General features: G+C 41.2%; 1 protein-coding gene across 13 annotated transcripts in view; it reads left to right on the top strand.

Moving 5' to 3' along the window:
- Magi1 (membrane associated guanylate kinase, WW and PDZ domain containing 1) overlaps positions 1-16960 on the top strand; it is a 657940-nt gene that overhangs the window by 540672 nt on the left and 100308 nt on the right. For 10 of the 13 annotated variants that reach the window (XM_047532135.1, XM_047532134.1, XM_047532136.1 and 7 more), the window contains exons 5-7: positions 208-409; positions 9615-9697; positions 14814-14849. In XM_047532135.1, the coding sequence (XP_047388091.1) occupies positions 208-409; positions 9615-9697; positions 14814-14849 (321 nt within the window). The remainder of the gene's footprint in view (positions 1-207; positions 410-9614; positions 9698-14813; positions 14850-16960) is intronic. The other 3 variants (XM_047532133.1, XM_047532132.1, XM_047532141.1) reach the window with 1 other exon arrangement.

Raw genomic sequence — 16960 nt, 5'->3', positions numbered from 1 at the left:
AGCCATCCCCTCTGACGTGGTCATTTTAGTGTTGTCTAACATTGGTGGAAATAAATCAGAAGTCGGAGTTAATGGCCAGCCATCAGGGAAGGACGAGGGCTAAGATAATAGATGTGCCCAGCGCCTCATGTCCCAGGCTTGGGGTCTGATGCTGAGTGTGTGTCCTCACTCTCTCTCTCTCTCTCCCCCCATGACCTGACCCAACAGCCGATTCTGGGGACCAGGCCGAACACCCTCTCCAAGAAGCAGCTCTTGCGCCTGTGAATAGTAGCCTCGCCGCCGCTCCCATCACGGACCCTTCTCAGAAGTTCCCTCAGCACCTACCTCTTTCCGCAGAGGATAATTTAGGTCCTCTGCCTCAAAACTGGGAGATGGCCTATACGGAAAATGGAGAAGTCTACTTTATAGAGTAAAGTATACCTTTCTTTCTACCTCCATCTCTCTCTTTCTTTCTTTTTTCCCTTCCTACCCTCTCTCTGGGAAGCTACAGATGTCAGTTAAATCTAAATGGCTCCTCACTGGTGTTATTCCTTGAAAAGATTTAACAACATTGTATGAAAAAAAAAAAAAAGATAGCTGTTTTAGTCAGCTTTTTCACTGCTGTGACTAAAAGATGTGGCCAGAATAATCATAGACTAAGAAAAGTTTATTTGGGGGCTCATGGTTTCAGAGGTCTCAGTCCATAGACAGCAGGCTCCATTCCTCGGGGCTCAAGGTGAGGCTGAACAGCATGGAGGAAGAGTGTGGTGGAGGGAAGCAGCTCACATGGTGATCAGGAAGCAGAGAGAGACTCCACTCTCCAGAGACAAATATATACCCCAAAGCCATGCCCACAAGCCACGCCCCAGCCACGCCCCCAGTGCCCACCTCCTCCAGCCACACCCACCTGCCTCCAGTCACCACTCAGTTAATCCCATCAGGGATTCATTCACTGTCTGGGTTAAGGCTCTCAAACCCAATCATTTCTCCTCTGTACCTTCTTGTATGTCTCACACGTGAGATTTTAGGAGATACCTAAATGATAACAATAGCCAAAATATCCTAATTATGGTACCTAATAAATTTGAAGAGCAATCTCCCCAAAGGGTTAGACAATTAAATCATGGTATATAGATTATTTTATATAAAGAAAGTGTTTAGCCACAAAAAGTATTAAATTCTTTCCTTATTTTTTCTTAATTGGGTTGTGGTTTTCTTTTGACCAAGTTTTAAGAGTTCTTCATTTATTCTAGATACCATTTATGCTTTTGGCTAAATTATTTAGTATGGTTTCTAAATTTTAAAGTGTTAACTTACGTTTGCTAGCAAGTTAAATTTTATGAGAATTGGATCTACCTTGTTTTATGCATGTGTGTGTGTAAGTGTGTACTCATCTTACAGTTTGGAGAAAATCCAAAATATGGGAAATTAAAAAGAATATTAAGAAGTCAAGCATGGAAAGGAACTGAACAGACACTTCACAGAAGAAGAAATACAATCGGTCAACCAATTTATGAAAAATGTTCACCATCTCTGGCAATTAGAGAAATGTGAATTGAAACTACACTGAGATTCCATCTTATTCCAGTCAGAATGGCAATTATCAAGCATACAAGTAACAATAAATGTTGGCAAGGATGTGGGAGAAAAGATACACTCATAAATTGCTGGTGGGGTTGCAAGTTTGTGCAACCACTCTGGAAAGCAGTATGGAGATTCCTCAGAGAACTTGGAATGGAACCACCATTTGACCCAGTTATCCCACTCCTCTGTTTATACCCAAAGGACTTAAAATCTGCATACTGTGGGCTGGGGAGATAGCTCAGCTGGTAGAGTGCTTGCCTTGCAAGCACAAGGCCCTGAGTTCGATCCCCAGTACCGCAAAAAAAAAAAAAACTAAGAAAAAAAAAATCTGCATACTACAGTGATGCAGCCATATCAATGTTTATAACAGCTCAATTCACAATAGCTAAGCTATACCAACCAAGGTGCCCTTCAAAACATGAATGGATAAAGAAAATGTGGTACATATACACAATGGAATATTACTCAGCCATCAAGAAGAATAAAGTCATGGCATTTGCCAGTGAATGGGTGAAAATGGAGACTATCGTGCTAAGTGAAATAAGCCAGTCCCAAAAAACCAAAGGCCAAATGTTCTCTCTGATGAGAAGATGCTGACACACAATGGGGTGGGGGGAATAGAAGTGCACTGGATTAGACAAAGGGGAATGAGGGGAAGGGAGAGGGATGGGAATGGAAAGACAGTGGAATGAAGGGGACGTCGCTTTCCTATGTTCATATATGAACACACGACCAGTGAAACTCCACACCATGTCCAACCACAGGAATGGGGAGTCACACTCCATGTATGTATGATGTGTCAGAATGCACTCTACTGTCATGTGTAACTAAAAAGAACAAATTAAAAAATCGTTTTTAAATCCAGCATGGATGTCACCACTTTGGACATTGTATAGAAAACAAACATAAGAGGACTATGGAAAGGAGAAGCATAGAGAGCTTACTGCCTCCAGAGCTGGGGATCAAAGGAGCCATAGCTGACTCATCCCTGGAGCTTCCTCTTGATTTCCTTTATCCGAGACTTGGAGCTAAAGGAGCCAGCAGCCCAGAAATACCTTCGGTGAGGAGCACCAGAGTCCTAACGAAAACCTGCTGCCTCCAGCCATGAGCTCCTTGTTTCCAAACTCAGAAGCCCGGGTGATCGCACTCCACCCTGCCACCATGGTCGAGCTGGGAGCCTGCACCTGCCCCTGGGTGTACCTGACTAGGAGCCCAGTCCCTCCTGCCAGGCGCGTTGGAAAGGCCCGTGGAAAGCTGGCTCTCGGGTTGAAGCCTGTCAGGCAGCAGTACTGCCCTGTGCCCACCCGGACTGGGGGCAGGAGGCGTGGGCACCTGCGCTCTCACCATTTGGCAAGAAGAGGTCACCTGTTCCTCCCCACTGGGTGTTCATTGAAGACGCATGGAGGAGGGGCAGGATTGTCACTTCCATCCAGTGGCAAGGAGACCGCCCCCCTGGTGTAGTCAGTGAGGCCGCTTCGGAAGCAATAGTGAAATATGTCAGCCCCATCCCGCCATGTCCTGGTGGGGAGCTGGCACTGTCCACCCCTTCCCCTTCCAGTGTCCACAGAAGCCCGGTGACACCTGAATAATAAGTAGCACCCCCTTTCCTCTCTGGAGCTTTGCCAGGGAAAGGCAGCTAAAAGGGAAGGTTTTTAAGTAAACCCCAGAGTCCTGTAAAGTCATGCCCAAAATATGCAGGTGAATAAAGAAAAATCACGTCTTGTACCAAGAATCAGGAAGATCTGGTTGTATAGAAAACGTCAGTCAGTAGATGCCAACACGGAGGTGACAGAGATGTTAGAATTAGCTAACAAACAATTTTAAAGCAAGCATTATAAAAATGTCTCAGTGAACAGTTATAGACATGCTTAAAACAAATGGGAAAAAAAAGCTTTGGCAAAAAATAAAGTCTTGGCAGAGCACAGATAAGCAGAACAGAAACGTTTGAACTAAAAATTACAGTAGTCGAAATGAAAAGCTCACTAGATGGATTCAACAGTCCCCAGCTGCTCCCCAGAAGAAAGGAAGTGAGGAAAGAATCTGAGAACTTGCACATAGAAATTAGGACTCACCCAGTTTGCCAGGCACAGTGGCGCATGCCTGTAGTCCCAGTGACTCGGGAGAGTGAGGCAGGAGGATCGCAAGTTCAAAGGCTCAGTAAATTAGTGAGGCCCTAAGCAACTTAATGAGACCCTGTCTCTAAATAAAATACAAAAAAAGGCTGGGGATGTGGCTCAGTGGTTAAGCACCCTGAGTTTAATCCCCAGTAAAAAAAAAAAAAAGAAACAAAAGAAAAAGAAATATACTTAGAAGTATTATAAATAAATAAAAATGGAATTCTAAAATCAAGTAAACCACAGGAAGACTGGAAAAATAAAATGGCAAAGAAAATAAAGTGGAAGACTTTTAAGGCATAACACCATGAATAATTTTAATAATTTCATGAAATACATTAGTTAAAAGATAGTATCACAAAGTGGATTAGAAAACATGACCCAGTAATATGCCGTGTATAAAAATTATTCTAAGTATTAACAGTTTATGTTGAAAGAAAAGGAATAGAAAAATGTATGTCTTGCAGTGTTGCCATATCAATATCAATTATGTTGCAGGAAACTTTCCAAATTTTTAGGAAGGGACCAATACATTTCTGAAGAGTCCATGAGTCAAAAAAAGAAATCTCAGGCTGGGGAGATAGCTCAGTTGGTAGAGTGCTTGCCTTGCAAGCACAAGGCCCTGGGTTTGATCCCCAGCACCGCAAAAAAAAAAAAAAAAAAAAAAAGAAATCTCAAGAGAAATTTTTTTAAGAAATTGAATGAAATGAAAATATAGCATATCAAAATAGGAGAGATACAGCTCAGCCAATAATGAGAAGTACATTTATAGCACTAAGCACATATATTAGAAAAGAGGAGCAGTCTCAAAATCAGTTATCTCTACTCTTATCTCAGGAACCCAGGAAAAGAAAAGTAAATCAAACTCAGCATAAGCAGATGAAAGGCAATAATAAAGAGAGAAATCAATGAAATTGAAAACAGAAAACCAGGGGGAAATCAGGGAAGCAAGCAACTCGTTCTTCAAAAGACTTAGAAGAGTGCAGAATTTCTAGCAAAAATGCCAAAGAAGGGCTGGGGTTGTGGCTCAGCGGTAGAGTGCTTGCCTAGCACGTGTGAGGCACTGGGTTCAAGTCTTAGCACCACATAAAAATAAATAAATAAAATAAAGGTCCACCAACACCATGCATATATATAAATTCACACACACACACATACACACACATATACGTTATGTCTACATAATAAAAATATATATTTTTAAAGTAAAAAAATTAAATTTTTTTTAAAAATGCCAACTGATGAGATACAAAAATTACCAACATTCAAAGGGAAAGAGGGGACCATTCAGACCCTGAAGACATCCAGAAGATGATAAAGGGGTGCCACCAATAAACCTGCACTTGACAACTCGGATGAAATGGGGCGGTTCCTCGAGAAGAACAGACCTCTGCAGCTCATTTCAGATGAAACAGATCATTCCAGTAGCTCTCGAACTATGAAGGAAAATGAATTCACCATTTTGAAACTCCCGCAAAAGGAATCTTAGGCCTAGCTGGTTTCATTGGAGAATTCCACCAATCACATAGAAAGAAAAATGAAGACCGTTTCTACAGAATCTCTCCCAGAAAATAGGGAAGAAGCCTTCCCAATACTTTTGTGAAACTGCTATTTCTCTGATAACTAAAATTAAACACAGAAGTACAAAAAAGATATAAGTACAACAATCTTTAACAGAAACCAGTCAGTGATATTTAGTAAGATACACTGCTCCTGCCAGGTGCACGTCTATAATCCCAGCGGCTCCAGAGGCTGAGGCAGGAGGATCGAGAGTTCAAGACCAGCCTCAGCAACTTAGCAAGGCCTTAAGCAACTCAGTGAGACCCTGTCTCTAAATAAAATACAAAATAGTGCTGGGATGTATCTCAGTGGTTAAGTGTCTGTCCCTGGGTTCAATCCCTGGTACCATCCCCCAACCAAGAAAAAAGATTCACTGTTCCTATGACCAAGTGGAAGTTATTATAATATGTTGGACTGGGTCAGTAGCATGTGTAAAGCCCTATGATCCCCAGTAAAAATGAAATGAAATAAAATAATATTCACACTATTAATAGTCTAGAGAAAAAATCAAATTAACACATTAATGCAGATAAAGCATTTATAACATTGAGTATTCATAAGGAAACTCAGAGTAATAACAGGGGAGTTTTATTGATTTAAGAGCATACATAAAAAATCTACAACCAACTTTATACTTAATAGTGAAAAAAGAAATACAGTCCCTACATGTTCAGGAGTAAGCCAAGGTTTTCAACACTCACTACTCTTATTCAAAATCATTCAGAAGTGGGTTGTGGCTCAGTGGTAGAGCACTTGCCTAGCATGTGTGAGTCACTGAGTTTGATCCTCAGCACCCCATAAAACTAACTAAATAAAATAAAGATGTGTCCGTCTACAACTAAAAAAAAATGTTTAAAAATTCATACTGAAAGTCTAGCTAGTTTTACAAGGCAAGGCAAGGAAATAAAAGCCAAGGAGATTAGAAAGGAAGAAATAAAACTGTCCCTCTTTATGGGTCACGTTTAGGTAGAAAATTGCAAAACACCATACTCAGAAAAATTTTTTTGAGTGCAGCAAGGTTGCAAGATAAAAGATAAGCTTATGAGTATTAATTTTATATCTACATACTAGCAATGAATACTTGGACACCTAAATTTGAAATGTTATTTACAGTTGCTTAGGAATTAATGTCATAAAACACATATAGGATTTGGTATGCTATAATTATAAAATGCTGATAAAAGAAATGAGACCACGTCTAACTAAGGGGAAAGACATACCCTTAATGGACTGGAAGGCTCAGAATTGCTAAATATGTTAGCGCCCCCCAGATGGATATACAGGTTTAATGCAAATCCTGTCAAAGTCTCAGTGATGTGTTTTGTGAATATAGACAACTTATTTAAAAATACATATTGAAAGGCGAAGGACTGGAATAACAAACAGTCTTGGGGAAAAAAGAAGAAGAAAATGTGAGTAATCAGTCTACTTGATATCAAGATGTATTGCCACAGTGAATAATTCTTTATTAGACTTTTGGTATTGATGACAGAATAGACACAGATCAGTGGGTCAGAATACAGAACCCAGAAACACATACAAATGTTCCTGACTGTTTCATTTTTGTGTTTGTTTTGTGTGTGTGTGTGTGTGTGTGTGTGTGTGTGTTGGCTTTTGTTTTGTGTTGCGTTTTAGTTGATTTTTTTTTTTTTTTTCTTGATACTAGGGTCTGAACTCAGGGGAACTTTACCACCAAGCCACATCCTAAGTCATTTTTATTTTGAGACAGGGTCTTGCTAAGTTGTGGCCTAGAATTTGTAATCCTTCTGCCTCAGCCTCCCAAGTAGCTAGATTATAGGCAAGTACCCCTGCAGCTGGTTGCCCAACTGTTTTTCAACAAAGGCATGAAAACAATTCATTGGATTGCATGTAATATTTTCAGTAAATGGTTTGGGGGCAAGTAGACAGCCAGAGGCAAGTAACTTAACCTCAACCTTAACCTTATACAAAATATTAACAATACAAAATATTAACGTAAACTGTAGGTTGGATGTAAAACATGAAGCAATAAAACATTTAAAAAACAAAAAGGCAGAAAATCTTTGAAATCTAGGGCTAAAGAGTTCTTAGACTTGACATCAAAAGCACAATCCTGAAAGAAGAAAATTTAATCAATTCCACTTCATCAAAATGAAAAGCTTTTGATTTACAAAGACCTAATAAAAGAAAGTACAGATTGGGAGAAAGTATTTGCAGACCCTATATCAGAAAAAAGGACTAGTACCTAGTGTATATAAAGAGCTGTCAAGACTCAAGAGTAAAAGAACCAACCATTTGATTAGAACATGAGCTAAAGACATGAACAAGCATTTCATTAAAGAAAATATACAGATGGTAAATAACATCTGACAAATATTCAGTACCATTAGCCTTAGGGAAATGCAATTTGAAAACATAATGAGATGATCTTATTTACCCATTGGGATGGCTGAAGTTCAAAAAAAATAGCAACTATAGTAAATGATAGTAAAGATGCAGAAAAACTGGATCACTCGTGCATTGCGGGTAAGAATGTGAAGTTGTGTGACATTCTGGAAAACAGGCCCTAAAACATGAACATGAATCTGCTGTATGATCCAACAAATTGAGCCCTTGGTCATTTATTTCGGAGTAGTGAACACTTACTATTCACAAGGATACCTATTTGTGAATGTTGATACCAAATTTATTCTGAAGAGCAAAAAAACTGGAAACGGCTTTCAGTGGTTAAACAGGTACCTCCACGCCACGGAATCCTTCTCAGCCAGAGGGAATTAGTCATTGATGAATGCAGCGATCATGATGAAAATCATGCTGAGTGGAAAAGACCAGTTCCAAAGCATTGCTTATTGTGATCCTACTTATAGAACATTCTCAAAGTAACAAAATCATAGAAATGGAAAACAGATGAGTCCTTGCCAGGGATGATGCAGGGGCTTGGGACAAGGCACAGTGGGACACACCTATAATCCCAGCTCCATGGGAGGCCAAGGCAGGAGGATTGCAAGTTTGAGGCCAGCTTAGGCCTCAAAATACAATAAAAAGGGCTGGAAAGCATAGCTCAGTAAAGGGGATACTCCTGGGTTCAATCCCCAGTACCCCCAAAGCATATAAGAAGAGGTTGGGGAGGACTAAACAGGTGATAGAGGGTCCTGTGGATGAAGGAAATGTTTTGTGTTCACTTTGGTGAACACCCCCGTCCCTCCATATCTACAGCCCAAACTTCAAACTTTGAAAAAAAATTGAGATTGCTGCCTAAACATCCAAAAAAAAAGAAAAAATTTTTTTTTAAATGTCTTGTTTTACTTTGTGGTTTATAACCAGAACTATTAGACTTGGAGTGCATGTCCGTCCACTTAGCTGCGCAGGACTCTTGTGTTTCCAATGGAACTGTCCCATTATCTTGCTCTGCTTTTAGAAGCACAAAGACAGACTTCTTCCAGCTGTGCTGGTGACATTTTTTTTTTTTTCTGAATCAAGGATTGAACCCAGGGGTGCTTAACCACTGAGCCACCTCCCCAGCCCTTTTTTGTATTTTATTTCGAGACAGAGTCTTGCTGAGTTGCTGAGGCTGGCTTCGAACTCACGATCCTCCTGCCTCAGCCTCCCGAGCAGCTGGGAGGACAGGCCTGCGCCCAGCTGGTGACGTTTCTAACACGAGTGAAAGTCAGTGTCCTTGAGATCACGTCTGTCCTTTCAGCTGCCGAAGGCCCTGATCACTGTTGCACACCTCATCTAGGGTTGGGCTGTACCCACCGCGTGGTGGTCAGGCAGCAGGGTTAGCTTTTCCAAGCTGTCTTGGAGGCCCGGGTTCTGTTTACGAGGGGTAATGTCGGCTTGCCCTCAGTGCGTCTAGAACATAACTTAGGAAGCTGTCATGCATGATGTGTCCTCATGGCTCTGAGCCCCTCGTGGGAATTGAGGTGATCTCACACGGTCATGAGGACGCTCAGGCAACATAATGAGTGAAGTAGCAGACTTCTCTGTGAATTCCAGCCTCCAAGACTGAAATCAGAGACGAATTTAAAATGGATTAAAATTCACTCTTGGGTACACGTGACGACTGATAGGGTGAGTCTAGACGGGAGTAGGCAGTGAGGTGAGGCGGGGCATTTGTAACTCGTTTTTCAAAAAATAAAGCTGGTATTACGTCATAAGCTTGCAGTCATTGAATGATTATATCTTAGGCAGGGAAAATGCCTCCTTGCAATTCTCCCCAAGTGATTTTATCACTTCAAACTTCTGGTTTGAGTTTGCTGCTGGAAAGTATCTTTGTTTTGGTAGAAGAGTGAATATTCCACCATGGGTACCTCTTCTGTCATTGGACTTTTTTTTTTTTTTTTTTTTTTTTTTAACCCGTTTTAAAACAAATTTTTTCTTTTCGTTTCTGAATTGCAGCCATAATACAAAAACAACATCTTGGTTAGACCCTCGGTGCCTGAACAAGCAGCAGAAGCCTCTAGAAGAGTGTGAAGATGATGGTAAGGACTCAGAAGATTTGGGTCAAGTGAATTGGGGGCCCATTCACAAGTGCAAACTTTGGATAGTGATAGGAAGGTCATTTTGGTTTGTTTGTTTGTTGGTAGTGCCAGAGATTGAACCCAGGGGTGCTTAACCCCTGAGCCACATCCCCAGCCCTATTTTGTATTTTATTTAGAGACAGGGTCTCACTGAGTTGCTTAGGGCCTCGCTTTTGCTGAGGCTGGCCTTGAACTCGCCATCCTCCTGTCTCAGCCTCCTCAGCTGCTGGGATTACAGCCACCACACCTGTCTCCAATCTGTTTTTAATATTGAGCTTTTAAAAGGTAATTCAATTTTGAAGCTGAGCACCGGAGCACATGTCTATAACCCCAGCTACTCCAGAGGCCAGAGGCAGGAGATTCACAAGTTCCAAACCAGTCTGGGCAACTTAAGAAGACACTGTCTCAAAATAAAATCTTTAAAATGTGCTGGTAGCTAAGTGATATAACTCTTGCTTACCATGCATAAGGCTCTGGATCTAATCCCTAGCACTGCACATGGGTGGGGGGATGTTAGTTCAATTTCTAGGAAATTTCTAGGAGGAAATTGAGTAAAATTTTTTTGAAAAGAACAATCCTTTACACACAAAGGCAGGTGCACTGTAGTTATCTATCTCCATTGACAACAGAGCCTCAGTTCAGCCAGAAACGAAGGTATCCAATGAGATATCTGCATGGGATACCTCCTTTGCTGGCGGATACCTCCTCTGCCTTCAGGAACTTGGAAAAGACTCCAGAAATTCTCTTAGAATATAGACTCCTGCAGTGTTCTGGTCGGTCACCCGTACTGGACCATCACCCTATGTTACAAAAATCTTGGGAAAAATTAGGAGCTTTTCTTGGGTGCTACCTGTTTGATAATTCTGTTATTTCCCTAATCTGGAGGGGCAGGGGAGCAGATTTTGACATGTGTGGAAATTTCCATGTGACTCAGGACGCACCCATACTCTCTGAAATGTATTCTTCTGAGACAGACGCTGAGATGTTACCTAGAATCCCTATTCTCACTGTTGATCTTGGGAACAAATAGGCTATAAAAGTTTTCTTTGAAGAAGTTTGTTTCAAAACTTTGGGGCTTATAATTACTTCTCCAAAATGGGGGGAAAAAATTAAGACAGAGCAAGTTTTAGCAGTACCCAGAAATCTCTCCTGAGCCCTACCAAAATTGCTTTTTATTGTGGACTTTTTGAAAGGGAAATGATTTTGTTGCTCATTTTTCAATTCTGGCATTTGAATTAGCAGTATAATTATTCAGTACATATTTTTCCGTAAGATAACAAAACTATTAATCCATTCTATAGTGCAGAAGTGTTGTGTATATAAATCTGAGGTTTGTTTGAAAAAGCCAGCCCATATATTAGAGGATGGATCTTGTGGAAAACTGATATTCCACGATCCTCTCATTATACATTGTTTGCAGATTCCCTAGAATGAATGTGAAATTTTCTATTCATGTTTATCTTGGGGACCTCAAATGGAAATGCATGCCCTGCTAACCTAGCCATGACTGACTTGCGTATTTTGGTTATTTAATTCCATTCCTGAAGGAAAGAAGCAAGTCTGATCAGTTCTGTTATTTTTTCATGCTCTGGGGACAATAGACTGTCCTGCTTATTCAAAGAGTCTGTTTAATATAGAATACGTAGGTGACTAATTTTCAAAAAATTAGAACGTAAAACACATTCAACCCTGTAACTTCGTGGAACCACAGCTGATCTGTATCTGAAGACTGATGATTTTGAAGACCATTTATGACTCCAACTGCATAGGGTTTTCAGTACCAGGATGCATTGTAACTATAGTGGGAATATATAAAATGCCCGTTAATATGATTTTGTAGATGACGCCTGACTGCAAGATCTTTTACTGAGAAAAAACAAAAAACTGTTAGTGGAATGAAGTATTGAGAAGAGTCCCTGAACAGTTTTGTTACCAAAGCTAGTAATTTTTAACTCTTAGAATTCTTACCCTTTCTTGAGTGAATGTAATTTCCTTTAGCGCAAGTACGTATCCATACCAAGTGCAGTTAGCTTCCCAACTCTGCTTTCAGCATTAGAATTTATATGTTCTATTTCTAACGGAAGTAGGTCTGTCTGTGTACCTGTGCATATAAGCCTTATAAATGTACCATCAGCTTATGATAAATTTCAGTTCACATCTTCTGTTGCCTGTGAACATTAGGCTGCCTTGGGTTCTTCATTTTTAATTTTTTTTTTTTTTTTTTTTGTAGTTGTAGATGGACAGAATGCCTTTGTTTATTTTTATGTGGTGCTAAGGATCAAATTCAGTGCCTCACACATGCTAGGCAAGTGCTCTGCCACTGAGCTACAGCCCCAGCCCTGCCTTGTGTTCTTGTTTCTGTATTATATATTTACTGTTTGCATATTATTATTTGTAGCCATTACTGGTTACAAATGTTGCTCCTGTATTTCTGCCCCCTATAGTTCACATGCAGATGCCTTGACGTTAATCATGGTGGAGATTTGACGTTCTCCATTTCGTATCTCAGAACAGTGAGAAATGAGTGTGGGATTTTGATCTTCAGTGTTTTAATTACTCCTTTAGTCCTTGCTCTCTGCAGCGCGTTCTCTTAGAAGCCTCCAACCTTGCCTTTGAGCTCCAGGCTAGGTTTTAATCTGCCTGATTGCTAATGCCAACTGGTGGTCTCAAAGAGACTTCAAACTCAGTCTGATTATCACCAAACTAATGATCTTGCCTCCCCACCCACCACACACACAGGAGATCTGTCATAATTGTTTGCTATCTCAGTTGAACGTAAACCCATGCATACTAAAGAGTCCCACTGATCGAGGGGTGGTGGCACACTCTTGTAATCCCAGCTACTCCAGAGGCCAAAGCAGGAGAAGTGCAAGGTCAAGGCCAGCCTGCACAAGTTAGCAAGACCCTGTCTCAAAATAAAAACTAAAACAGGCTGGGGGTGTAGCTCCGTGGTAGAATGCCCCTGGGTTCTATCCCCAGTACCACAAAAAAAGAAAAAAGGGTCCTACTGATCTGTCACTTTTCTTCACACCCATTTCTAGCCTGTGAACCAGCTGAATTCACTTGCTCTCCTATTTCTAGAATCCATTCCCTATTTTCTTCCCCTCCTCTGCCATTCCTGGTCTGGGTCATACTTTTCTGCCACCTGGATTTCTGCATCTTTCTTTCTGAGGCTGAACCCAGAGCAGGTTTTGAAAATGTACTGTGCTGATATTAACCCTGCCCACCCCTCAGGCCCTCTATCCGGCGACTTTCCAGTCGGCCCTGTGAGTACCTGGCCCCAGGTCTGCTTCTCTGAGATCCATGTGGTTCAGCTCCTCTAGCTGTTCTCCACCCAGGCTCTCTGCTCTTGTCCCCCCGAGTCCTGAGTCCCTGCCCCTGGCAGGTAGATGTGCAGTTCTCTACTTAGAACAACCTTACACCTCACAGATGGCTCATGGAGAACCTTCTCTATGTCAAAAGCCTTCACCGTTCAGGTGTATCAGTGGATGCAACAGACAAGAAGTCCTGCTGTCAGAGAGTGTCAGTTCCAGTCATTTTCCTTATTTTATAGCCTTCAGATTTTAGCTCGGAGACGTTCTCCATGATCAGGTCACTCTTGTATGTATCCCACAGTACACAGTGTTTTTGTTGTTGTTGTTTTGTTTTGTTTTCAACTGTAGATGGACACAATACCTATATTTATTTATTTAATGCGTGGCCGAGGATGGAACTCGGTGCCTCACACATGCTGGGCAAGCGCTCCACCACTGAGCCACGACCCCAGCCCCTCACTCCCTCACTCTATGGATCTTTCCACAGTTTTAAGTTTGGTTTTGTCTCCTTTTCCCAAAGGCTGGACACGACACATGTTCCTGCTCACTGTGATGTCCCTGCCACCCAGCACAGTGACAGTACACCATAGGTCCCTGTAAATAATGACTGAAAGAAATGAACGAACGCTCCCAAAGATGGATCATATCCACGTGGGCATGTTCACAAAGGATTTTTTTAGAAATCAACTAAGAAACCTTGCCCGTCGAAACTCACTGACGGCAATTGGTTAGTTTTGAAGTCAAGTGTTCACAAGGTGTTTAAACTCATATTGGTTACTTGAGTCAATCATGGATCCAACTCACTCACTCATTCAAGAAATATTTGTTAGCTAACATGTACCAGAAACTCCCCAGGACACGGAGCATACCCTAGTAGTGAGAATGGACTCAAGCCCTGTTGTCCCTGTTTGGAACTTCCAGCCGAGGGGACAGCCCTCTGCTCTGCACTTGGGGAAACTTTATGTATGAAATGATTTTTATGTACTGGGCCGTGATCTCAGTAATAAAGTGTTTTATTGGCAGCACAAGGAGGTGAGAAATGGAAAGGGTTTTACTCGTTTTGCTTGCTGAAATCCTTGAGAACGTTTTCACCGTGCTATTTCTAAACCGTTTGACTTTCAGAACTTTCTAGAAAGAAACACACCACCAGTAGACTCTGCCTCCCCACCACCCTTCAGGGTATTCTTCAAGCATTACTTCCTTGGTGGCCCTCACCATGACTTCATTCTTCTTTCTCTCCTCCTTTAAAGATCCTGGACCCATTGTACAATCTGCTCTCTGAATTCAACCTCACCTTCCCTTTTTCAAGCAGTAGTATTACTTATAAGTTAAGTAACGCTTTAATTGTGAGTTTAATTGCCTCACTGATTAGTGGATTATTGAAGGATTAAAAGGACTAATATCGAAAGGTCTTACAGCTTTGTTGGCTGCAAATAAGGTCTTGGAATAAGTGACTTCCCACTTAGGAACATTGAAACCACAAAGGTATATTTCATCTTTTACAACCGATCATGTCATACAAGGAAATGAGCCGTATAATTATTTTGCCAGTATCAGCTCTTACCATTTTGTGATTCACGTTGAGGTCACACATTCTGGCCAAGCCAATGAAATAAGCCACAGTGCAGGTAAGGACAAATCAAGTGATGTGTTTGCTATTGTTTTGTTTTTTTTTTCCTTGCGGGGAGTTTCTGTCTTGGTGCTGGTGTCTGAATTTTTCTTTCTCTCTTTTCTGTCTCCTTCCTGCTCTTCCTTTGGAGAAGAAGGGGTACACACCGAGGAGCTGGACAGTGAACTAGGTAAACTCTCTGCCCGCCTGCCTGCGCCTCTGTTGCATGATTACCCTGCATGATTTTATAAACTGCATGTTCTATTTTTTTTGGGGGGGGGGTACCAGGGATCAAACCCAGGAGCACTCAAACACTGAGCCACATCCCCAGCCCTATTTTGTATTTTATTTAGAGACAGGGTCTGACTGAGTTGCTCAGGTCCTCTCTCAGTTGCCGAGGCTGGCTTTGAACTCATGTCCTCCTGCCTCTGCCTCCCGAGTCGCTGGGATGACAGGCGTGCACCCGCCCTGTCTATTCTTGAGTTTTCATTTCTCCAGTTTTGATCTTCATCCCAGTTTATCTATGAATCGGTGGACTTACAGACCAGGTGTTTGACCACAGGCAGTAGAGAGTGCTGTTCTTTCTTCCGTTTTATTTTTTTGAACCTCTTGTCTACAAAGAAAACATGTAAGTAAACTGAAGGCTTGCTGGCCCTGAGCCTACAACTCAAGTCACCTGTGTCGGCCTCATTTCTCTGTTTAGTGAGGATGATCATCCATCTGGGCCATATTTAAAAAGCCAAGCAAAATGAACAAAACCCCACAAGTCTGTTTTAATACTTGTTGCAAGAGTAGTTGCAATAAAATAATGCCACCGACTAACTGAACAGTTAATACATCTTCTGAGCCTCTTGTTATTAAGTCACAGACATGTGGGTGAACTTGACACTATTGGGAATGTCTTGGGAACCAGGTGAGGTGTCTATTTGTACTCTTTTCCTTAGAAGGGAAGTAAATCAAGTCTTGGCTACTCTAACCATTATAATTGAGGCGTAATTGATATTTGCAGGTCATGCCAAATTCTCTTATTTCTTTGTTGTTGAAATGTATTGAATTATATCTCCACTTAGTTAAGTGCTTCATGTTCAGCTTTGAACAATATTAAACTTAGTTTGCCTTCTATTTGATGGGAAAACACAAGATTTACCTACGCTGCAGGCGAAAGCCTCATCTGATTAAAAGTTGATCACCTTAGTTTTTAAGTAAGAGCTCATTTAACATCAACATGAATGGGACTATCCTAAGATTATTCAATCTTCCTGGCTATTTTGAGATTGTCTTAAGACCTGAGAAGATAAATATATTTAATGTGGAAGATTGCTTTCATTTTTTTTATTATGTTGTTAAGGATAATATTGGTGGGGCTGGGGCTGTGGCTCAGTGGAAGAGCACTTGCCTAAGCACATAGGAGGCCCTGGGTTCGATTCTCAGCACCGCATATAAATAAATAAAATAAGGGTCCATTGCCAATTTTGAAAAACATATTTTCAAAAAAGATAATGTTGGTTGACAAGATTTGAGATTTGGAATTTAGCTCCATTTTTCTTAATGGTTGGAAAATTTCCTGTTATAATTGATGACTGGGCCAATAATGGTCGATAACTTTTAAGGCATTTGTTTTTTGAGGTTTTTTTTTAGCTGTTGATGGACCTTTATTTCATTCGTTTATTTATATGTGGTGCTGAGGATCGACCCCAGTGCCTCACACATGCTAGGCAAGTGCTCTACCACTGAGCCACGACACGACCCCAGCCCCAAGGCATTTGTTTTTAAAGATGTTTAATAAATTGTCCTCTGATCGTGGTGGTATGAATGGCTTCAGGTTCACCCTGTGTCATGGAACAGTTGAATGCTAAGCTTCTTAAAAAAAATAAAGACCTCATTGGTTTAGTGATACTAGATAATTGAAAAAGACAAGACTAGGTTTTCCATATACACACATAAAATAATCGTGTCCGTCACTCACAGATCCAGTTTCAGCCTCTCGTGCTACCTGAATGCTCTCTGTGAGGGGCCATTGGAGATCCCTTAGCTGTATACAGAGCAACCGTTGTTGCTTCCCTGGAAGTTCAGATGTCGAAATTTCCAGAAGGAACTTTCTGTGCTTTTCCATATGACTGTGATATGGTGGGAATATTCTTTTTTTTTTTTTTTTTTTTTTTTGCAGTGCTGGGGATTGAACCCAGGGCCTTGTGCTTGCAAGGCAAGCACTCTACCAACTGAGCTATCTCCCCAGCCCAGTGGGAATATTCTTATGGAGTTAAAGACTCTAAAAAGTGAATTCTAATGGTGCATAATTCC

Source organism: Sciurus carolinensis, chromosome 17 (assembly GCF_902686445.1).
Source record: "Sciurus carolinensis chromosome 17, mSciCar1.2, whole genome shotgun sequence".
Taxonomy (NCBI): Eukaryota; Metazoa; Chordata; class Mammalia; order Rodentia; family Sciuridae; genus Sciurus; species Sciurus carolinensis.
Note: the sequence above shows the minus strand (reverse complement) of the source record. Positions and strands in the feature narration are given on the sequence as shown.